Source organism: Strix uralensis, chromosome 3 (genome assembly GCF_047716275.1).
Source record: "Strix uralensis isolate ZFMK-TIS-50842 chromosome 3, bStrUra1, whole genome shotgun sequence".
Classification (NCBI taxonomy): domain Eukaryota; kingdom Metazoa; phylum Chordata; class Aves; order Strigiformes; family Strigidae; genus Strix; species Strix uralensis.
The window spans coordinates 30,981,523-31,007,095 of record NC_133974.1 but is presented as its reverse complement, the minus strand read 5'-3'; the positions used below and the strand labels follow the sequence as shown (position 1 = coordinate 31,007,095).

Genomic DNA, 25,573 nt, shown 5'->3' with positions numbered 1-25,573 from the left:
ATTCCTTCAGAAAATAAATAGTTATAAATTAAAAATTTTTTATAGCTTCTAGAATGTTGATACAACTTTCTGAAAAGCTTCAGAAGCCATTTTGCCAACAGTAAGTTGATTTCATTTTCAGATAGTATTTACATAATACTTAATACAATATTTCAAATTTACTATATGTTAAACATTACCTTTAAGTCTTCTTAATATTTAAGACTTTCTAATGTTAAAAATACCACTGTGACTGATGCTATTTGTAACCCAGGCTAAAAAAATCTAGAATTTAGGTAAAACTTTCCCGTGTCTGCATTTCAAATGTTGCATAACATATCTAATACCAAAATAAGAATAATAAAACTTGGAAACCCAGAAACTCTTTCCTCAGTTCTTAAATTATCAAGTTCTTGTGTTTCAGTTCAGATTAAACATTTATTTTTACACTCTTATCAAGAGGTGAACAATGTATCGTCTGGTTTGCTTTTAGAACTTTTGATATAGTTCTCAACTTGACCAATTAATTCTATAGGTTTCTCTCTAAGATACATCTGTCTCCCTCTACTTGTGATAGATGGGATCAATCTTGTTCGTTTCTTTGTATTTTGTTGTATTTTACATAATAGATTAAAGTTAATGTGGCTGGGCAGCAAAGAAGAAAGTTATATATGTTCCTTGTCCTAACTGGTGCATATGGATACCTCTATGGAAAAAGTGAAAGATCGTGTTTTGTCTGATTGCAGCTCAGTAGGAGCTTTTGAAGAAGCTCTTGCAATGCAGCAAGAACCATGGTAAACAAGGATTGTCAAGCATGAACAGAGCCAGAAGGATCTTGGAAATAACAGGGAGGAGGCTTCAGAGACTACAAGAAATACAGACAGGGTTTTTTACTATCTTAGAGAGAACAGTATAGTTTTTTCTATCCAAAAGACCTCTGAAAATTACTGAACCACAGGAAAATGTATACCATTCAATTACACAATGGGTATTAGTTTTGCTTTGGGGTTTTGGTGGGGTTTTTTTGTTGGTTTTTTTGGGGGGGTTTTTTTTGGTTTGGTTTGGTTTTAATTATTTTATTTTTTTCCCTGAGCTCTGCTGAGTTTTACCAAAACCTACTGGGAAAAATGAAGTGCTCTCAGCAGGAAACATTGAAGAACCAGTTTCTGCTTTGCTCTGACAATTCCGGTCTTCATTCTTCCTTCAGAGCTGAAGGCTACTCTGGCACATGCACCTCTTTCATGAATGATCAGGAGAACAGCAAGGAATCTCTCACAGTTGTGTGAGAATTTAATTTTCTGAGATCAGAGTCTGAGTAAATTATATGCATTTTATCCATCCAAACTCTGCCATGGAGGCAATGTTGTTTAAAAAAAAAAAAAAAAAAAATCAACAACAATGTACAGATACCAATGTAAATTAATTTTAATGCATCAGTAACCTTTTTCCTCTGAGCCAGGGAGCATTGCTGCTTTGACTAGTAACTCAAGTATAGTTGAATAAAATCACCACTTGAATAAAAGCAGTATGAAGTCCAAACCAGATCTTTTCAGGCAAATAAATTCAAGCACAATCTCATCATAGTTTTATAAAAATTTCTGTCCTATAGTGTGTTTCTGCAATTGAAACAGGTGGCAAGATACCTGCTTCCTCACAAGTAGAGAGTTTGAATACTGTTCCAGGAACACTAAGACATGTCAGCAAAAGATAACTCATCGTGATCATTATTTGTGATGAGAATCTGGAGAATAGTGTTGATACACTACTTTTGTATACTTTTTTTCTATCCACAGGTTTTTTTTTTTCCCATCATCAGCTAAAATCTGATTTTGAGGATCATTTGTAGAGTCTTGATTACGCCCTGAGTGTCCATTTCAGCTGAGATTTTAGGATAACTGCAAGTTCCTTTCTAACATTATATTTGTTAGTTCTTCATATCATTTTGACATCAAGACTGAAACTCTCTTATGCAATCCACATGATACCTTCTTCAAAATTTAGATTAAAATCTTATTCATCTCATCTTGACTAGTGGAAGGTCTAGCTTTGAAAATCACCTTATTTTTCTGTGCTGTATGTGAAAAAGACTTTCCCTGTGCACCTGCTGCAGCTTAACTCATATAGATAGAACTCAGTTTACTGACAGTGACTTGTAAAGGCTTGGCTGATATTCAGAGTGTTAATAGTGACTTCTAAAGTCCTAGGAGGATTTAATCATCTGCCTATTTGTTTGGGATTTTCAAAGTAAATACGGTGAGAATGGTGAGTGTTCTGACTTTTCATTCTTACCCCTGAAATATAGATACCCCATATATTTTATTCTGTGAATTCATAGGAGAATTATGATGGAGGCAACTAAAAACACCGAAAATGGTACATAACTATCATAGGCAGCATTAATTACCTTTGTTTTAAGCTTTCAATAGTACAGCTAGCAAGTTGGATAAAAAGCTAGATTCCCCATAATTAGAAACAAGCCCTTCAAGTCAGTCTAGATGAGAATGTAGTTGGAGGAACAGTGGGAATGTGGTTTAATTCTTGTCCTTGTAAAGTAGTAATTTGCAAAATCCTAGCAAAGATAAACTAGTTATTCAGTTTCTCGTGTTGCCTAGATATACCATTGTACACTTGGTATCAAATGTATTAAATCTTAACATTTTAAGTGGAATGACTTTGTTAGTTCTATCATTAGAAGCTTCTGTCACCTCTACTAGGAATTTTCAGAAAAGACCTATTAGGAATATACATTATAAACATTGTTACTTATAGTGAGTATACATTCCCTGTGTGTATGCACTTCCCTCCCAGGGAAGTGGTTGAGTCACCATCTCTGGAGGTATTTGAAAGATGTGTAGATAGGGTGCTTAAGGACATGGTTTAGTGGTGGACATGGCAGAGCTAGGTTTACTGTTGGACTTGATGATCCTAAAGGTCGTTTCCAAACTAAATGATTCTATGATTCTACAATTCTATTTCCACATTGTGTTAAGAGGGAGATTTCATCAGTATGTTAACCTAAATATTTACCTGTGATTACATATTGCATGTGCTGTTGGTGCATGTTTGGCAGCTATGGAATATTTACAAGAAAAATGTAGTTGCTGAATCTAAATTCATAATGACTGGGATTAAGTAAAACACAACACTACTGAAATTATAATTATCATTCAGAACCTTTAAATATTGTGAGTCATACAATTTATTGTCATTATTCACAGGTCCAATTATTTTGCTTTTGTGTGTAATATTTTTCGAAATACTAATAAAACCGCAGTCATATATTCTGGACATGTACTCTGGGTCATATATTCTCGGCAATTATTTTTTCAGATAGACATAGACATTGCCTTTCGTCTTGTGCTTCCCAGCTCCCTGAAATAGTATAATCATATCCTACATTAAAGGCCTGGAGACATTTTTCTAGTAACTGAATATTTCCAGAGCCTGTTGTCTAGTCTTGAGACTTAATGGGATTGTCTGACTGATCCAAACTATAAGTTTTTTTTAGCTTCCAGAAAAGGTGTCTGCACTCCCACTGCCTGTTGGGAATGATCCTTGACCTGGCATCCCACAAATTGTGCTTGAGAACTGACTGTTAAAGTATGAGTTGGTAATGGTCACAGTCATTCCAAGAACCAACCTAACAAATTAACAGTGTAGATCAATGTCTTTTTCCCACTTCCAGAACTGATAAAATAAACTGATACTTGATTATTACTATAAACATAGCTATTGTATCTTACATTTTTTGCTTCCTACCATATTACTATATTTTAATACTGATCTAGCTCTTAAATAATACTGTTTGGTTCTTAAGTATTGTTAATAACTCCAATCTTTCTCTTTTTTTAACCATTTAGTAGGATAAGGGTCTATTTTATCATGAAAAAAATGCATTCTAGCAGTTAAAAAAAAAAAAAAAAAAGGAAAAAATTACAAACAAAGGACAAAAGTGAAATCATATTCCTATGACCCTACCTTAATACTTTGATACAAATTCAAAAAAGAACTGAGCCTTCCTTTAGCATCTGGCTTGCTCCTATGCTGATTCATTTTTCAGTTAAGAAGGACATCTAGGAGTATCAAATAATCTTGTTCTTTCTTTCTGTCCTCAACTACAGATAAAATAGACTGCAATAGTCAAGCAGTCTTTGATGAATATAGTTCCTTAATAATGAACAAATCAGGCTAATACTTTCTCTAACAGAGTGTTGAGGCCAATTCACTGGACCTAAATTAGCTGGAGTTGGCAAAAATGAATTTTCTTTTCAAGATTTATGCTAGTTTTCAGGCAGATTGGGCTTAATTCCTTTGCTCTAATTAGGGAACAATTCTGTTGAATATAACAGAGTTTAACTCCTTGGATAGTTTAGGAAATTAGTTCTATTTTAGTTCACATTTAGTTCACAGATATGTCTACATTTTCAAGCAGTGTGGAGCAATAAGAGAAGATTTTTAAAGTGAAGCAGTGAAGCTACCTGATACCCATTCTATTCTTCTTTCAGGGGTTTTACTGCAGACTAGCCCTACCCATATGAATCAACCATCCATTAGTCACTGGAGTGCACTAAATACATTCTTGAAGTGTTTATTTCAGGTTTGTTTCATATGAAGGTTGACTTGTTCTGAGATTGCTACGTTATGTGAACTAAAGTATGCTAAGAGGGGATGATTTGGAGTTGGTTTCAGAAGTATATTTCTGATCTTAGTGTAAAGGTTACTGTAAATGCACCTATAAAATATCTGCTATAGGAATTCAAAAAAACTCAAAGAAATGGAAACAAGGTCATCATTGATTTAAAACTGATTTGTGGATCTGGGTGTCAAGTGCAGTAAAGATCAACGTGCTCTGCACCGAAGACTTATGTCCTTAATATGATTCCAGATTTTGAATACAAAGGTGTAAAAGATATAGAAGAATGAGATTCTTAAGAATACACCTACGTGGTAGTTAATGTACAGTTGATCTTAATTTCGTATGAGTTGTCTTAGTGATTACTTTCTAAATTTAGAAATATGCCACTTTTTTCCTAGTAGAAAAGAAAAAGTGTTGACAAATCCTAGAAACAAGATCAAAAGACAAAATTGTTTGTGAAATCTGTAATTATTTTTTATTTGTAAGAAAATCTATGCTATCTGAAATTGATCTTTTCTAAGTCTAGCAATTTGGATAACTACTAATCTATGCTGGGAAAATATTAATGAAAGTTTCGGGCTTTTAAAGACAAATTATAATCTACTATCCAACTGCATCTGGATTTTTCAGTCGGATTTTAAGTACAGTTGAAGGAAAGACATTAAAAATACTTATTGGTAATAGTACATTTGTTTAACTTCAAAAGTGCATTCATTGCAATATATAAAACACTGAGTCAGTTTTAGTGTAAAAACAGGCATAAGTGGACACATATAAATAGTTCTACATACAGAATTTTTAATGATCTAGTATCTTCTTTTCAACTGAGAAACGCTAACATTCAAGGTCTAACTGTACTCATGGCACAGTGTTCATTACTGTACAATCCGTTAACCTTTTTTTGATGGTTTTAACTATCTTTTACAGAAGTCTCAATTCAAATTCAATAAAACTAGTCTAAATATTCCAATCAGCTGAGTGTTAGGTACTTCATATGTTTTGTGATTTATTATATTATAAAATGGTCTGATATCACCATAGGTAATTTAATTACATCAGCAGTACTTTTATCTCAAACTGTTTAATTGTTCAGCCTTTTACAGAAAAAGAGTACTGTTTCCCTAAGAAAATTCAAGTAAATCTTCTAAAAAGTAAAATTAGCATATAGTATTTATTTATTTTGGTTAAGCAGATTCTTAAATGAGGGAAAAGGAATGAAGAACTGTTGGTTGACCTTCTCACCTCTCTGATGAAATTCTAATATTTTTATTTTTTGACATTTAGAAACAGTAATGAAGAAGAAGAAAAAAAATCTCTCTAAAATCCATGTCTTTGGTATTGCACAGCAGTAACACCTCATTCATGAATCACAGTGTATTAAGTACAACAAATAATGTTTAGAACAGTTGAGTATTCAAGATTAAAGAAGTAAAAAGGAACACAGACAGCTAATCTAGGTGCCTTCCTAAGTATTGTTTAATAAAACAAATTGTTTCTGCATTGAACAATAAAATCATCAACAGAAGTGATACTGTCTGGAACTGCAGAGAAACAGAAACCTCAAGGCAAATAGAGCAGTAAACATGGTGGTCAGTGGCAGAACACAGATACTGGTGGCTTTGGTTCCCAACCTACATATTATTTCTGTATACGGTAAGTAAATAAAGCTAAGTTTTCTTTTGTATTTAGGATCCTCTTACAGCTTTATGTTGCCCATCATACTTTTCATTCATTCTCCTTGAAAATCCTGTTTCCATTTTTAAAAAGCTTGCACTTTCTTTACTGGCATGACTAAATATTTTCAAAGTTTAAATACCAAAAGCAAAGGTAGCATGATGATGGGCAAGAGAAATGTATATCTTGTTCTAACTCAATCTGTTTTCATTTCATTCTTCATACACCACTAATCAGGGAAGCTGATTGAAGGAATGTAAGTGAAGTAAGCACTCCATACATGCTTCAGTGTGTGTTAATGCTCTGTATCGTCATCACTGATGGTCACTTTCAGGACCTTGTTCTGTGATAGCACTATAACTATTAAAGGGCTTGAAGTTTCTTGCCCATTGTTGTGGACCTTGTGTTGTCAAGTACAGCAGTGTTAAAGGACAAAACACATTTAAAAATATTTCCATCTTCTCTCCTTTAATACAGCTGTAGTGCAATTAACTAAATATGACTTCTGTAAATTAGTATTTAGATTAAGGAATATTAGAAAGGAATTTTACACAAAAACACAGTATGTTCCTTAGCAATTTCCATTGTTAATGTTTCTAGCAATGTTTTTTTCCCCCCAGGCACCATAAGCATCATCAGTGATTGCAACAAACCTGTGAAATTCAGCAGAGTGAAGTCAGTGGGACTAGGGGGAATGAATGCCATTCTCAGTAGCTTGTGAAATTATCTTCACATTTGGCTGAGATATAAACTCTGAATATGTCCTTGTCTTCTCTAGCTTGTACTATGACCACAGTTTTCACTAAATGTGAATGTGACCCACTGTGCCACTGCATCAGTAGTATAACAGTGTGTAGATCCGAGGATGATATAAGTTCTTCAGAGAATGTAGAAAAACGTGCTGTATGAAGCATATTGACAGAGACAAGAATATTACACATCCTCCACCAACTGGAGAAGCAATTTTACTTTCTACAGGCATGCTCTGAATAGATCATCTATTCAATAAGCTCCCCCAAAGGTTTTAAGCTAAGAAATAAAACCATGTTCTATTCAAACAACATGTTTGATTATAAGCTTTTTAACAGAGAAAATAAAGGAAGACAGAACATACGCAGAAAGGGTTTATTAACAGCTCTTATGTATTGCACTGTGCAAATCACAGATTCCAGTCATCTCAATGAATTTATGGCTTACCTCAAACTCTGTGTGTTTTAGTCCTTAGAAAGTACTGTCATCACTGTGGAGGCCTGTGACTACTCATTAAGAGTTTCAAGCACCTAGGTCCCTACTGTGCGTGCCCCACCAGTCTCTTGAACCTTCTCCCCCAAACATGAAGCTTTCCTTCATTCTTTTATCATCTCTTTCAATCACCAGTGAGAAGATAAACTAGATTCACAGGAATCCACTTTTCAACTCTGTTCCAAAAGAGGTGATAACACTGAAAAGAAAATAATTCAAGTTTCACTGGTCATTAAGAAACAGCATAGTAGAGCACTGAACTGTGAGGAAGGACAAATGTATTTTGATTCTACAGATGGTTATTACATTTAAATTATATAAAATACGTTACTTTCTTCTTTCTTCTTATCTCGCAGCAAATATACTATAACAGACAAAGACACAATCCCAAATTTTTTTGAGTGATTTTGTAATATTCTGTTTATGAATAGTCCTCAGAGAACTCCAATAAGTCTCTTGAGGCCTGATGTTGTTTTACAGGAGTTATACTGCCTCTTCCCCAATGTTTCATACCAAGATAGTTTTAAGAAGTAGTTATACACAGAAATGAGTTCATAGAATGATAGAATGGTTTGGGTTGGCCTTAAAGATCATATAGTTCCAACCCCCCTGCCATGGGCAGGGACACCATCCACCGGACCAGGTTTCTCAAAGCCACATCCAGCCTGGCCTTGAACAATTCCAGGTAGGGAGGATCCACAGCTTCTCTGGGCAACCTGTTCCAGTGTCTTATCACTCTCACAGTAAAGATTTTCTTCCTTATATCTAATCTACCTTTTTTCAATTGAAAACTGTAACACCTCGTCCTATTACTACACTACATGATAAAGAGTCCCTCCCCATCTTTCACGTAGGCCACCTTTAGCTACTTGAAGGCCACTATAAAGTCTCCCCAGAGCTTTCTCTATGCTGAACAATCCCAACTCTCTCACCTTATCTACACAGGAGAGGCGATCCAACTTTCTGGTCATCTTTCAGCTCACTTCTGGACTCACTCCAACAGTTCCATGTCCTTCTCATGTTGGGGGCCCCAGACCTGAACACAGTACTCTGGATGGGGTCTCACAAGAGCAGAGTAGAGGGGGAGAGTCACCTCCCTTGACCTGCTGACAACACTTCTCTTGACACAGCCCAGGATATGATTGGCTTTCTGGGCCATCAGAACACATTGCTGGCTCATATTCAGTTTTCAATCCACTTATATCTCCAAGTCCTTCTCTGCAGGGCTGCTCTCACTCCACTCCTCACCCAGCCTGTATTTGTGCTTGAGATTGTCTTGATCCATGTACAGGACCTTGCACTTGGCCTTGTTGAACTTCATGAGGTTTACACGGGCCCACCTCTCAAGTCTGTCAAGGTCCCTCTGGATGGCATCCCTTCCCTCCAGCGAGTCAACCACACCATACAGCTTGGTGCCATCAACAAACTTGCTGAGGGTGCACTCATCCCACTGTCCATATTGGTCCCCATACCAACCCCTGAGGAACGCCACTTGTCACTGATCTCCACTAGGACATCAAGCCATTGACCACAACTCTTTGAGTGCAACCATCCAGCCAACTCCTTATTCACCAAGTGGTCCATTCATCAAATCCATGTCTCTCCAATTTAGAGACAAGGATGTCATGTGGGACAGTGTCAAATGCTTTGCACAAGTCCAGGTAGATGATGTCAGTTTCTCTTCCCTTATCCACCAATGCTGTAACCCCATTGTAGAAGGCCACCAAATTTGTCAGGCATGATTTGCCCTTAGTGAAGTCAGGTTGGCTGTCACCAATGACCTCCTTATTTTCCATGTGCCCTAGCATAGTTTCCAGGAAGACCTGCTGCATGATCTTGCCGGGCAGAGAGGTTAGACTGACTGGCCTGTAGTTCTCTGCGTTTACCTTTCTTCCCTCTTTAAAAATAGGGATTAAGTTTCCCCTTTTCCAGTCAGTGGGAAGTTCACCAGACTGCCAGGACTTCTCAAATAAGATCAACAGTGGCTTAGCCACTTCATCCACCGATTCCCTCAGGACCTGTGGTTGTATCTCATCAGGTCCCACGGACTTGTGCACCTTCAATTGTGTTCCTTAGATGGTCTTTGAACCTGATCTTCTCCTACAGTGGGTGGTTCTTCATTCTCCCATTCCCTGCCTTTGCCTTCTGCGACTTGGATGGTGTGGCTGGAGCATTTGCTGGTGAACACTGAGGCAAAAATTTTTTGAGTACCACAGCTTTCTCCATATCCCAGGCAACCAGGTCTCCTGTTTCTTTCCAGAGAGGGCCCACATTTTCCTTAGTCTTACCTTTATCACCAACATACTTATAGAAGCTTTTTTTTTTGCCCTTGATGTCCCTGGCCAGATTTAATTCTATCAGGGCTTTGGCTTTCCTAACCTGATCCCTGGCTGCTCAGACAATTTCTCTGTATTCCTCCCAGGCTACCTGTCCTTTCTTTCATTCTCTGTAGGCTTCTTTTTTGTGTTTGAGCTTGTCCAGGAGCTCCTTGTTCATCCATGCAGGCCTCCTGGCATTTCTACCTGACCATTGTCAGGATTGTGCCCCTCTTCCCTCCAGGGCTTTATCTCACGCTACTCTGTGAACCAGATCCCTGAAGAGGCCAAAATCTGCTCTCCTGCAGTCCAGGATAGCAATCTTGCTGTTCTCCTCACTGCCTTTAAGATCTTGAACTCCACCATTTTATGATCACTGCAACCACGGCTGCCTTTGAGCTTCAGAAGAAAGTCCAGCATAGCAGCTCTCCTCGTTGGCTCCTCTATCACTTGGAGAAGGAAGTTATCATCAACATATTCCAGGAACCTCCTGGATTGTTTATGCCCTGATGTGTTGTCCCCCCAACAGATATCAGGGTGGTTGAAGTCTCCCATGAGGACTAGGGCTTATGAACGTGAGGCTGCTTCTATCTATCTATAAAGGTTCTCATCTGCTCAGTCTTCCTGGTTGGATGGCCTGTAGCAGACCTGCACTATAACATCTGCCCCTACCTTCCTTTCAGTCTTGACCCATAGGCTCTTGGTCGGCTTCTCATCCATCCCCCAGCAGAGCTCCATGCACTCCAGCTGGTCATTGACATAGAGGGCGACACCCTCTCCTCATCAACCCTGCCTGTCCTTCCTAAAGAGCCTGTATAATTCCATTCCAACACTCCAGTCATAGGAGCCATCTCACCGTCTCTATGATGCCAGTAACATTGTAGCCCTGCAGGCAGGCGCAGGTCTCTAGCTCCTCTTGTTTATTCCCCATGCTACTGTGTTTGTATAGAGGCATTTAAGGTGGGCTGCCAATGAAGTTGACTTACTGTCTGGAATTCCTTTGTGCTACTCTTCAGGTGCTCTCCTGCTGACCTGTGATCCCTCTCCAGGCTCTGGGTATCTATTGCTGGCACTGGCATCAAGTTGATAGGACTGGGATGGATTGAGGTTCCGCTCCCCCAACAACTTTAGTTTAAAGTCCTCTTCACCAACTTGTTCATCTATTTAATTCTTGAGTTCCCTTAGAACTGGGTATTTCATGGAATCTGGTTCACTGTTGCAGTTGACTCTGTATGTTTTGTTTTAAATGTCTTCTGTCAACACTTGAAACCCTAAAAAATTATTTGTACCCGTCTCATCAAACCCTTTCATAGTGAATATAATGACATATAATTTAGTTTTTCTAAATATCTCCCTGAATGTTCCTTTTGTACCCAGAATGTCTGTTGGTCATGGAGGGTCTCTGTTAGACTTTCTATTACTTCTGTCTTTCTAGAGATTTGTTGTTGCTTTTGATACTGTTACTTGCTCTTCAAATTCTTTTCTTCCCCCTAGTGTTTTTATATAAATCTACCTTTTCACATTCAACCTACCAGAGTCTGTGAAGTTTTTATTTCATTTATTTATAGGGACTTGCAGATTGTAGGGTCTGTTTCTTGTTTTCCTTCCCATACCCTCCGGTTTAGCCTCATCAGCTCCCTTTTATTTATTTTTAAGCCCTGATTAATGGTACACATTTTTTCTCTGTCTCCAATAAAGTATCAGTCTCTGCTTTTCTATGAACATTTAACACCATTGGCCTCTTTTAAACCTCCTTTTAACAAATCAGGGTTGTAGTGGTATCAGGCCATAAGCCAACTTCTGCTCTTCATGGATGGTTCTTAAGGGCTCTGGGACTGACATAAAGAGTGGTGGGGAAACCCACCTGCACCAAACTGCCAAGCCAGAGCAGCTCATGGCCCTGTTCAGCCATATGTACAAAGGAGGCACAGGTAGCTGCTAGGGGCTGGAGACATGCTGGGGGAGGCACGCCATACCACTGGCGTAGGCACATCCTCAGAGACTGCAGCCATGGTCAACCTATACCAGGGCCAGGACATTAAGGACCTAAGCATTAGGAATCCATTAAGCACAGTGCAGCCAGGAAAAATGTGTTACATACAACACCTCAACCTCCTACAACTACTCTGGAGGAATTGGACCAGACTTCAAACTGATGTTTGGGTGTGGAAGTAATAGGTGTTTATGTATCTGTTTGTTTAAGTGTTTGTGTGATTCTTTTTCTCAATATCAGAATCACTGAATAGAATTTTATGTTAGCTGGTGTACTGGTGAGTTACTTTTCTTCATAGTAGCTTGTATGGGGCTATGTTTTGGATTTGTGACCGAAACAGTGTTGATAATAAAGGGATGTTTTCGATATTGCTGAGCAGTGCTTACACAGAGTCAAGGTCTTGTCTGTTTCTCACAATGCCCCAACAGTGAGTGGGCTGGGGGTGCACAAGAAGTTGGGAAGGGACACAGCCAGGACAGCTGGCCCCAACTGACCAAAGAGATATCCCATACCATATGACATCATGCTCAGCACAAAAAACTGAGGAAATAAGAAGGAAGGGGGGGACAGTCAGAGTTATGGCGTTTGTCTTCCCAAGTAATGGTTATGCATGATGGAGCCCTGCTGTCCTGGAGATGGCTGAACACCTTCCTGCTGATGGGAAGTTGTGAATGAATTCCTTCTTTTGCTTTACATGTGTGCCTAGCTTTTGCTTTACCTATTAAATTGTCTTTATCTCGACCCATGCGTTTTCACACTTTTACCCTTCTGATTCTCTCCCTTATCGCACCGGATGGAGGGTGAGCAAGTGCCTGTGTGGGGTTTGGTTGTCAGCTGGAGTTAAACCATAACAGCTAGCAATAAATTAGAGTCAAATAAAATTCCCTGACTCAATACTGTTATGTCTACAATGATATTGTATGGATTGGTGAGTAAAAGACTAGCCTCCTAACTTCAGCACCGGCTGCATCACCACTCCTTCTGTCTATAGATATGGTATAACTATAGGGTAGAAATAAAGATTCTGTATTTTGAGGTGCAGGTAAATTCACTTTCTAGCATGTTCAATATTTTAGAAAACCATATTAACAAACGAATAAGTCAACAAACACTGTATGTTTTGAATGGTGTATAGTAATAAGGAAAGGATCATTTGCAAAGAATGAAAATTGGCATAAATAAAGCATCATTTCCTAAGAATTATTAATTTTGTGATTAAAATCATAAGGATACAAAGGACAACTTGGTATGTCATCAAGACGGTTAGTGCATATTGTAAAACACACAGAGGGTGGAAGTCAAATTGTTCAGGCACTATAATCTGTGGCATTTCCTATATTATGTTTACATATTAAGTAATGCTGAAATCTTATGCTTTTAAATATGCATCAGAAATTAAGCAAGCATAATATCACAGCCTCAAGGAGCAGCAAGTGTGGGCTGTCCTGCAAAGGAGAGGTGCTGGGAAGGGAGAATGACAGTGACCTCAGTGACAAGGGTCACTGTCCCACAGCACCCATGTCAGAAGCACAGAGTGGGTCTGGGGATGGCACACAGTGCCAGTCAACAGTCCAGTGGTTCCCAGGCAGGTCCACAGTGAGGAGACAGGTCCTGAGATCAAGCCAAATATAAGTAAGTCAAATATTTGGGTCAGGGTCAAGGCCAGATAAGATAGGTGTAAGGTCAGGTACCAGTCCACTTGCAGCATAGCCCAGGTTAGGACCAAGGGTGAGAGCCTGAGCTTAAATGCAGCTTCTGAGTGAGGTGGGGGACCCCCAGCAAGCCCATCCACCAGCTCCCTCTCAGCTGTTTTCACAGCAGTTTGATCCAAGGTCTACCAGAGCTACCTCAAACACAGGCACACAGTCCGCAAAGTGTGAGTGTGACATGTGGGGAGGTGGCAAGAGAAGGTTCATTCCTGGCCCCAACATGGTGACATGATGTCCCTAAGTGTTTTCTGGTTTATTGTCTTCTTTGATAGATTCTTTTTTCCTGAGAGGTTTTTAGAGTCAGATATCTTCTGTGGGTATTTCTTCAATCTTGCTTAAAAGGTACTTTATTTTTGTCATTAGTATTTAATAACTCTTATTAATAGAAAGAAAAAATAATCTTTAAGATACTGGACTGGAATGCAAATAACTTGGGATTCATTTTTGCTTTTAAATGACTTCCCCGGGGTTCTGCATAAACCTTTTTGCTTTAGTTTTCCCTTAGTAAAAAATAGAACATTGTGCTGCTTTTCACGCAGCCTTATGTAGCCTTAAGAGTTAGATTTTCTTCAAGTATCTTACTGTGTGTCCATACAAGTCCCAGTCTTGGACTTTCTTAGTCTTCATCAATTACATGGAAGCATCTGGAATTATAGATAGGAAGATTTTGTCCTTGCCTAAACCAGACCTAAAATATAACAGTTATCATAATCACTTTCAAATTGAATCTCGACATAATTTTGTCTCATGTCATGGCATCAGTATTTTGCACACATTTAAATTCTTGGCTGATTTTCTAAGTCATGTATGTTAATATTGTAACTCTATTTCATGCATAGCTCTTTACTTTTCACACTCTACGCTATACAACTTTTCTTCCTCTTGATTTTATTGCTAAAAACCCAATCTTTGTTCTCTCTAGATACTTCTTTTCCATCTTCCCCTGTTTTTCCACTGCTTTTACAGGATGTATTTATTTACTTGACATTATTAATTCTAGTACTGCTGTAATAATCTTTCAGTTGCATGAAGACTAATAATGATTTTTGTGAAGACAGTGTCAACTGTTAAAATACTGATTATTTATTTTGAAGTAGTTCAGAAGTTTTATCCCATGTAAATTTTGTGAGGAAGCACATTTTACCAGTAAAAATGAAGCCTGTATATGATATCAGAACTATGCATAATTACATGAATGAAGAGTAAAATATAAGTGGGAAAAAATTCTTCTACATTAGACATGCAATAGCTTTCTTTTTGGTGTGTCTAAAGAGTAAAATAACCTTTTATATACATATATTTTAGTAACCCCTGAGAAAATCTCATTATGGAAAAGGTATGTAAAGATGTGCTGCTGAATGTAGGATTTCTAAATATACAGTAATATAGAGCATTGATTTTAGACCTGATAATACTGACAGATATAATAGCAGCTGTAATGCATATAATAGTTAAACACTGCTACTTTAAAAGAAAAAATGCTAAATGATCCAAACTACACATTTGATAGCACATTATCTAATGGTATTATCTAATGGTATTCTGAAGATAATGGAATGGTCTCAAAATAGAAAGACTATGAGTATTCTGTAACAAGGTTAGTGGCTTTCTTGTAGGTCCATATCCTTTCTTTTTCTCTATGGGGAATTATCTCACAGGTGTGGAAATATAGACACAAAGAGAGGAATTAGAAATTAGAGTACTTGCTTGGCTGTGGAGCTAGGTTGTTAGCGTACTTCAACTGTTTAAAGGCAGAATTTGGATTCAGTAACTAAATTAAAACAAGAACTGTTCTGGGAGGAGGATCAAAATCTAGTTTCTACCCCTTCTGAGTTTAATATTCTAAGCCTCAAATCTGCTATTATTACTACTAGTTAGTCATAGTTCACACCTTTCTGGTACCTTCAAAGGCTTAAACAGTGCTAGTCACTTTGCTGCACAGAGGTCATTGAGACAGGTTCACATGCACAGCAATTTACTGATAGAACTTAGCTAAATTTTAGATGTTTTCATTCCAATTTAGGTGACAATAGGAGAGACTGAATACCACCCTTTGATATTATACTAATTTTCAACTGTTCACTGAATCATTTAATATTCTCCAGATCAAGGTTTCCACAAATAGTCCTAGTGGACTCTGTAGTCTGCTAGCTTTGACTGTGATATATCAAAAACCTCAAGTGTATGTTCAAGGACCATTGGTTTTCAGGTATATACTTTGAAAATAAGTATAGTTGATAAACATCAGGAAAACATCTATGGTTAAAGCTTATGACTAGAGCTTAGACGTCCTGGTTTACTTAGTTTTGCCACAGATAATTTTGTTATCATTATTTTTGTCAACAGAGGAAGGGAATATGGAAAGCATGCTTTTAAGCTCTTTCTCTTCCACATGCAAGTACAATTAAATGTACTAAATGAAAATCAAATCTTTAGCAGGAGTAGAAATAGGAAAAATCTGACTTTAGTTACAGTGGTGTAATTCTGATCAGTTAATTGGACTTATTATAGTTTCACATCAGTGTAATTAGATGTAGACCTTGCTTTGTTGTATATTTTCTATTTTTGTAATGAAGATTTGATATTCAACTATATTTGGTGTGAAAACAAATAGTTTTCTCTGTTTGAAGTCCTAGGCTGCCACGGAAAATACAGACGAACCTTAAGGAACAAGTGTTCTGAAGCTACACTCAGTAATGAAGCAGGTGTGAAAGACAACTCTCATTTGTCAGGTGAAACAATGACTACAAAATCAGCAGTTCGCATGTTAGTGTGCTTTCTTCAACTATGCATTGTAAATGGGCAGGTAATATGTGAGAGGCAGATGACTGCTGAATGGCGAGTGGAACCAAACCATAATGTAATAAAATGGACACCAAGGGAAAATGTCTGCTCAGACTTTTACACTGAATGCTGGAATATGAATAAGAGTATTACTGGGGAAATCTCAGAAGAACGAATTCTCAGTATCCCTCAGATATGCCCGCTACAGCTTCAGTTAGGTGATAGTCTCTTCATCTCCTCTGAGCCATCATTCCAGTCCTACGGAATGAATTTGGTAAATGTCTCCAAGGAAGAATTTATTAACTGCCCTAAAGCTGGTTTTCTTCAAGAGCAGTTGATTTTTGTTTGCCAGATAAGAGGACTACACCAGGTTGACCCTAACTGGCTTGGTGTTGGAACTCATTACTTTGCAGAGCTTCATAAGAGAGGCCCGCTCCTGTGCAACATGGGCCTTCGTCTGAACATAACTGTGAAGCAGCAGTTTTGCCAACAGTCTCCAAATGCACCATTATGCTCTGGGCATGGAAAATGTCTAAGCCATGTTTGGGAAAAAGCATATAATTGCCACTGTTTTTCACAGTATTCTGGAAGATTCTGCCAGAATTTTGATATGTGCTCCACTAAACCTTGCCAGAACAATGCCTCCTGCACTGAGAAACCAGAACTTTCTGGAGGTTCTTATGAATGCACGTGTCCTCCAAAATTTTCAGGTATTTCTTTTCCTCTCTAAGAGTAAATATTACATAGTTAATACATTTTCCTTAATGGATAATAAGACAGTTAGGACATCATTAGCAAGGTTTTTGAATAATTTGGTTGTCCGTTGCCACTACCCCACCTGCACTGAGTCTGTTTTACATATAGTCACTTATAGGAGACTGTGTAGTCATTAGAAGACAGTTTGTACTTGCTTACATTCCTGTGTGCATTGTGGTGAAAAACAGAATAGATTTTAGCATGCTTCTTTCCCATTAAAGCATGAGACATAGGTAAGTACTTGTGAACTTACAGAAGTAACTGATTTTTTGTTTGTTTTTTCAGCAGTTCAAATTCTACACCAAATAACATAAATGATGTAGAGTAAGATCCGCCCCAGAAAAATTTAACCAAAATGCTGAAAAACAGCAAACAGTTTTGTGAGATGAGTATTTCATTGAACCTGCCACAAAACCTCCCTTTTCAGTTTGAAGACATTTTAAATTACATTAGAGAAATTTTTAAAATCAAAATTCATTTTTAATTGAGAAGTCACACATTTAATTAGAAAAGCAAGCAAAAGAAAATACTTACTCTTTTCTTCCAGATTATTTTGTGCTGTAAAGTTCCTTTCAAAAGGAATATGTTAAACATACTGTTATCACCAAATTAAGTATTTCACAAATGAAAATAAATCACCTAATTTATCAAGGAAATATTGCAGTACTTACCCAAAACCTACTGGAGAAACTGAATCTGTGTTTTGTCACGATCTGGATAGGAAGCCCAGAGAGTCACAACCTGATCTCCTCAGGTTAAATTAAGGTGAAGCGACACCAAACGACTGGTTAAAATTTTTTACTTGTGGTAGAAAAGAATTTAAAATTGGAAAAGGATAATAAGCAATGTGGTCTGTTATAAATCTATAAGAAAGAAAAGAAAGGAAAGGAGAGAAAATCCAGATCACCACCCCTGGATCCAGCATTGTCTCAGGTCCAGTAACCTTAGGCAGTGGGTGCATACAGAGCAAAATTTTCTGCTGTCTTTTAAGTTCATCTTATCAGCTGATTAGCATGCTAGACGAGGAGGGGCAGGTATTCCACAAACTCATTTCTATGAGAGATGAGGAAAAAACATGGAGCATGGATTCTGCGCATGCATTGACGGGGAATGGGGTACACCACCCCTTGTCCAGTTGAGTCAGTGGTCATACTCACCCTGCCCACCTTTGGTTTTTCTTCTGTTCCCACAGATTTTTGCTGACTTCATGCTTCTTGAGCAATCATCCGGTTTCAGGGGCAGAAATGCTCATCTCTTATCAGGCCTTGTCACCTCTTCGGGCTTACACAATGGAGCCAATGATTAGTGGTCCTTGTGCTTCATGAGAAACATTTGGTTTCACTCAGTCCACATTTCCCCTCTTTGAGGCTTATCTAAGGAGTTTGTCAATACAACTGCAAGGGTGTGGGGGGGGTGCATCCTTTCTTACACTCCTGCTTCCTTGGGTGACATTCCTTAGACTAATCACAAAGGCCACAGCTTGTCCTTGAGGTTTTCTGTGTCAATGAATGTTTGAGACATTACATCCTTCAGTTCCTTACAGGTTTAGAATTGGACTACCAGAGAGTGCAGCATGATTAGATACATTCTTGCCTAACAATTATCTCCATGTCATGGAGGAGGAAAAGGGGATGAAGGAAATTATGGGTATATGTTCCTGCATTCATACTAATGGAGTTTGGGAATCCTTTAGAAAGTATAAGAGATATTTATTCACATCACAAAAAGGATTGTTGTAGCTCTTCTAACAATGCTTCTTTGACGGACTGCACTTCTGTGCTCTCGCAATAACGATGCTATGCTGTGAAACACAGCTGATGAGTCAGGAACGAGTGAGGTTCATAGAAAACAGAAATGAAGGTTATGTTGCATAAAGGTTGCTGTAATTTATTTTTAATTGCTTTCCAAACTGCATAATAATTTGGTTACTAATGCACTTGCAAATAGAAGATTATGTAGGTATGACTAAGTCAATGTTATGATAAAAGCTTTTTTATAATTATTCAAAGTTTAGTAAAACAGTGGCAAATGTTGATGGTATCCAGTATGTTTTCTATATTTTTTATGATTTCTGGGGGCTGTGTACAATGCTTTGAAAATAATAATATAAAAAATTGTCTGGTACTACTTTAATTCAAATTACTGTAGAGATTCACAAGCAATTCTGTTTAAAGCAATCATCATGTTTAATGTTATCAACAAGCAATGCTTAAAATATTCTGTTAGCTTATATGGGACAGTGTTGGCTAATGCCATAATTTTGTACTGGCAGTACTGGTACAGTAAATAAACTGCATGTAAACAAGAAGAACTGGGAGTTTAAACCATCATATATTATGGACATGACTACACAAGGGTAATGGAGGAAAAAAGTGCCTCCCATAATATAAAGTCTATTAGAAATTTGAAAAGTTGTTGAAGTGTGAATAATGTCATAGCAACAATTCAAGTGGCAAGCATAATTATACAGTATTTAGGCCCATATGCTGTAATAGCATAAACAACTTATAATTGGAATTATAATTTTCAGAAAGCTGCATATTAAGAAAAACTCAGTCAAATTGGACTCCACATGAGAACATCTTTTGTTTGCTGTGCTGGAAGAAACTGTAAGCTAGATTCATATCAAAAAGAAACAAATACTACAGTACTAATAACATTTCTGCATCTTAAACTATATGTGAATTTGTAACTGTATAGCAGATGAGGTTGAGCACAGTAGCTCATATTATGGCAGCTGAATAACTTTCTGTCTTGTTTTAGAACTTCAGTAGTTTTGGTGAAAACTAACAAACAACATTAGCACAAATACCTAGCTATCCATCCATCTATCTATTAAATACAGTGTTTTATTTTACACATAAATTTGACATTTCAGGAGAAAATATAAATATTTACTAAAGTTCAATATTCCTATTATCCCTTTTAAATAGGTAAAAATTGTACAGAAATAGATGGACAGTGCCAGCCCCATACATGTTTCAATGGTAACTGCAGCAATGTTACTCCAAACACTTTTCTTTGTGAATGCGACAAAGGCTTTACAGGTAAGAAACAATTTTGCTTCCTGTCTTATAATAATGGTTTCCTGCGTTATAACAGTGTGAACTTTTGCTTTACATAAACAGTTATTTTAGATTATTGTTGAACAATTTGCAGTTTCCTTAGATTGTTTAAAAATAGGTTGTGTAAAATAAAGAAATCAAACTTCCATGTGACTATTCTAAAATGTTCATGTACTAAGTAAAACCATATAAATGATAGAGGCTTTTCATCCATGAGTACCATTCTCCTGTTGGCAGTACGACAAAAGACTCATAATCATTAACTCACTGGTTCTCAAATACAGAGTTCACAAAAAAGGGATCAGAAGTTGTTGCTGGATGATTTAGGGTGATCATGACACCTGTATTCATAATTTCAGCATCCTCTTAATAGATGTGCTAAAAAAATAAGATGGAAATAATTTAGAGTCAATAATCTCGTGATTTATGTGTGTGAATGGAAAAAACCCAACTCTCAGAAGCTAATCAGTTTACTTATGATATATTAGACAAATAAGATGTTTTCATGAGAAAAGCTTGAATCAGAAAATGTATCTAAAGCCATCCTATTATAAACACTTTTTTGGGGGGGTCAGGATAGCAGCCAAACTTAAAACACTATTCATTCTTGTACTTCACATCAGAGATTTCCTGTGTTGGTATAAGAGAAGTAGCAATACTCAGAAGAACATTCCTTAAGAATGAGCTAAGTATAAAGCTAGCACTTGAATATCCAAGGACAGTAAAACTTTTAAAAATGTCTCTTCTTGGAAGCATCAGTTATCCCTGACAATCATAGAATATAAAATAATCATTACATTGAGATGTAAAGTTAAAAGAAAAACAAAACAAAGAAGAAGAAAAAAAGGATAAGGGAGTTAGAGGAATCCAAGAGACAATCTTTATTTTCATAGTGAAAGACTGAACATTCCTGTTGACATTTTAGTTAAGTCTGTGTAGAAATATAATTTTAAAAATGGGATAGACATGCTTAATTCTAAATTCCTAGTAAATCTGTTTTATATTACTCTCCTTTTCCTCCCTTTCCTTCACTGTGGAGGGTGTCAGGGTCAGCATCATTCTCGGAAAACTGAAAAAACACATTTTTTTCAAAGGAGGAAAGTCCATTAGTAAAGTTTTCTAGAACTAGCTTTTCCCCCATGCATGGTCTATATCTTTTTAGAACACTTACTCTTGTCCCTTTCACCCAAATTATGTGGGCATGTTGCTTTTGAAATTTCCCCTACAAAAAATCTTTTGTAACCTTGCAATTTTAGCCTAATGAGGGAGAGCAGGGGAGGAGACAGGAGGAACACCCTTCCAGATACAGTAAACTCAAACCCATAAAGACATGAAAACAGTTCAACACACTCAACTCTAGTGGATGACAGTGATCATTGCAATCTACTCTCCAGGTAGCTGGTAAGGATTGAGAAAAACAGGAGACTGTAAGTGTGAATTAGCTCCCTTTTTATTCTCCAGTTAGATAAAAGAAAATGGAGAATCCCATCTTTTTTTTTTTTTCTTTTTTTTTTTTCCTAAGAATAATAAGTATCATGGGAGGAGAAGGCAGACTTTCAGGAATTTACATCTTTTTTCTTGCTCTGATATAAATTGCCTGAGGTCCTGTTATGACAGGAAAGTATGTAGTACATCAACATACCTTGCAACAGGACTGGTTGACTAACATACAGTATAATTTTGAAAACATTTTCTGACCAAATGTGGTTGTTTTAAGTCTACATTTCTTCCTGTGATGCTGTGTAAAAGTTTTTGCTAGCACTAGGGCAATTTCAAGAATAGTTAGCTAAAAAAACCCCATCCATGTGAAAACGGATATTTTTCTATGAAAACAGACATTCTTCTATTGTTATTCCATCATGGCTGTATTGTGTTCTCAGACAAGATGAGTTGTGTAATTATGAATATTGTATCTCGAATGCTATTCTAAGTGTGTGAGGTTGGCAGCAACCACAGAAAACACAACATAATACCAAGATTGTGCAAACAATGTTTAAGTTTTGATAAACTTTGACATACCCTTTTTCCAAAATTATGTAAGACACTGGCAGTAATTAGTTCACATGATCTGAATGAAAGTATGAAATATCCTTGTTACTGTAAATTGATGAGATGTAAATAAAATGGTAATAAAATTATTTTGTATTTATAATTAGAAATATTATTTACAAATATTTATTCAAAATAAGAAAAAGTTGCTTTGTCCAAGTTGTTATGTTCGCAATCATAGAATGGATTTATTAGACCTATATGTATTTTTACATATTAACATATTTATATATCAGTTACCTATTTTTATTTTTTATTAATGGTTTAGTTTATTCACTGAGCTCTCAAAACTCTTCACTCTTTCCTGGAAGAACATTTTTAACATAACTTAATAACAAACAGCTAACATTAGGCATGTCATTATTCCTATGATTTAATACTCCAATTCATTTCGGAATTTGCATCCTTAGACTTATTACAGAATGTTTAGAGGAAGGGGATCTGGGTGAAACAAGGATGGGGAGGGTGTAGAGAGGAGGGAGGTGTAAAATAGGCTGGTACTGTGTAAGTAGTCACTGGTCAGTACGCTTGTCTGACTGAGCCCTGAACAAATTCACTGTAGTCTATCCATTCTTCTTATTAAATCTTTTAACTCTCATCCCATGTACTCCCACTCTCTCCCCATCTGTGAGTGCTGTAAGGTCTAGATGCCAGAAACTGGAGAGATGAAAGTGACTGAATTTGGGGTCTGCAATTGGAGTTAGATCACTGGTGATAGTGGTCCTAATGTCTGGGTGCCAGCAGCTGGCATGAAAAAGGGTCTCGGCATCAGCAGCTGAAGTGAGACCACAGATCATAAGGGTGCATGTCTGCAGTGAGTGAATTTAGTGCCAGTGACTGTCACCAGACCTTGGGTGATGGTGGTTTCCATGCCTGGTACCAATTGGAACAGGTGAGAGTCCCAGAATCAGCAAGTGGAGAGGGGACCATGAGTGATAGGACCTGTGAGCCCAGGCACAAGCCACTGGGAAGACCAGAATGTTTATATTTTCCCCTAACCTGGTGTGTGCACACATGTGTGTGTGCATGCATGTATGTGCATGTGTAATTCAATAGCAGACTTGAACCTGCACTATATGGTGAGTAGAAGTCCCAGGATCTGGGCATCAATATTAGATGAGGTGAGGTCCCACACTGCTATTCAAGGGGTCCACGAATGTGTCTGTCCTTTTGAACTAGAGAGTAAGGGGGTGTGTGCTTCCACTAGCAAGCTTCAATCCTGATCAGAGAGGAGGACTGGGATTTGGCTGTTCATACATATGTTTTATGTGAGTTCTGGTAGTGTTATATGTGGGTGTTGTTAAAGGCAGTGCCCTGTCTGTGGGCAGTCTATGTAGCAGCTGTGTTAGTGTCCTCTGCATGTGTGCATCTCTGGCATACGTGTTCATTTTTGCTACTGGTTGAGCCTGCTGTTACAGAGGCTTCCAAATGAGCAACCCACCACCAATTTTAAAAAAATAAATAAATTTATTTTTTAATAAAACAACCAACCAGCTCTCCGTAAGTTACAGATTCAGATGTCCGCAAGAGGAGAACAGAATAACTTTCTGGGGTTTAACAACAACCCAAAAGACTTGACACAGCCCCACTCCCCAGGGGTTTAAACGGTAACCCCAAATGCAAACTTCACTTCCTCGGTTTTAACGGGAACTTGAAACGTAAAACAAAGCCTCACACCCCAGGGGTTTAACGGCAACCCCAAATGCAAACAAAACTTCACTACCTAGGGTTTAACGACAACCCAAAACACTCTACACTCACCTGACAAGTGAGGGCTCTCAACCTCGAGGACGTGCTCAGGGCAGCGTCCTGACACCAGGCACCTCGAAGAGTTTCCTTGGGTGGCGTCCCGAACCCAAGGGGAGAGTCCTCAACTGCAGCGCGCAGCTCCAGGGGGACGAGCTCAAAATGGCTCCCCCAGGGGACTCCATTTATACCCAGGCCGAATCTGACCTGTAGTCAATAGCGGCTCCCATTGGTCAAAGGTCTCAACTACCGCGAGACCTTGAAAACAAAGACAGCCAGAAGCTGCCACACTTCAGCAGCCAAGAAGCTCTGCTTTCACTGGGCGGATGCACCTGCCACACCTGCAAACAGGAAAGCAACAGCTGCATCTATTGGCCTAGGTCAGAGGGAGTCCCAGGCCTCCTGGTGCACTGAGCTGGGCTCCAGCAGCTGGGAAGGAGGCTCCTCAAGCCCCAGAGCCCACCAGAGGAGGTGCCTTTTATACATCCCCTAACAAAGAGGATGTCTCAGAAATTCTGATGGATGTTGTGGTCCTGTTCTGAGGATGCACAGAAAATCAGTGTGACTCATTCACAACCTACAAGAAACAGCAATATCTTAACTACCTCTGTAATGGTAATGCTTAGTGTGCTTACCCTAGAAAGTGTTTGGTGGATTAAGAGCAGTAGTTTTCCATTTGACTATGTTTTGTTGAATCTGGGGGGCTTTTTGCTACTTAGGTGGGAAGATGGGAGGTAAAAGAAGTGATTAAAAACTAACCCTCTGTAGAACACTTGAGATTATTGGCTTTTTTCACATATTCCTGTAAGGGAGACCTACATTTCTTGCCTTCCCCAATGGTCCAATTAACCTCTTTACAGGCCATAATGAATTCGCTCCTCACTTGTGGGACAGGAGATACTATAAGAATGAGGTGGTTTTACTTGGAGCCACTTTGCTAGAGCTCCATCATCCAGGTGCTTTAGTTTAAAATGGTATGTTCACTTAATCAGTGAATTACAGCTGCAGTACTTTGAAAAAGGTCGTAATTGTAAAAGGACTTCACTATACATATTTGGAGAGAAGAATTTATTGTTTGTACAATTAGTGTTTTAACAGCCTAATAGTTCAATTTATCTAATACTAATACTCATAGACCAAATTAATACCCAAAGCTTTATTAATAATATCCCTAAAAATGTTATACAAAAATGCCTTCTTACTATCTATTTTTCACTTTGGTAATTATGCTCAACTTTCCAGTGCTCCTCTTGGTCCCAACAGCAATATATCAATCTCCCTCAAGAAGAGGGGGCAAGACTTAGAGCAAGCCATCAGCATTCTGAGGTCTTCATTGGGAGGAGCATGACATTCACGTTGGATGTTTCTCCCCTGTCAGTTAAGGGTCCATCTCAGCCTACTTTTACGTGTTTTCATATCATTATCTGCTTCCTTCTCCCAGGCTGCCAGCTGCAGCCTGGCAGTAGTCCCCAGCTGCCCCTCACCAAAGCCTGTGGTTTGTCAGGTAGTGGCTGATGTGGGGGTGGGGTCACTCTCTCCCCAGAGGGGCCATTCCTAGAGCTGAAGGGGAGGCAGCAGCCACTGGGGATTAAAACAAACAAGTCCTGAGCCCTTACACCATCAGG

The 25,573-nt window shown here is 38.0% G+C and overlaps 1 protein-coding gene across 1 annotated transcript in view; it reads left to right on the top strand.

The window, feature by feature from the left end:
- EYS (eyes shut homolog) overlaps nt 1-25,573 on the top strand; it is a 1,118,553-nt gene that overhangs the window by 110,887 nt on the left and 982,093 nt on the right. The window contains exons 2-3 of the mRNA XM_074861787.1: nt 16,179-17,042; nt 20,022-20,135. Coding sequence (XP_074717888.1) covers nt 16,179-17,042; nt 20,022-20,135 — 978 coding nt within the window. The remainder of the gene's footprint in view (nt 1-16,178; nt 17,043-20,021; nt 20,136-25,573) is intronic.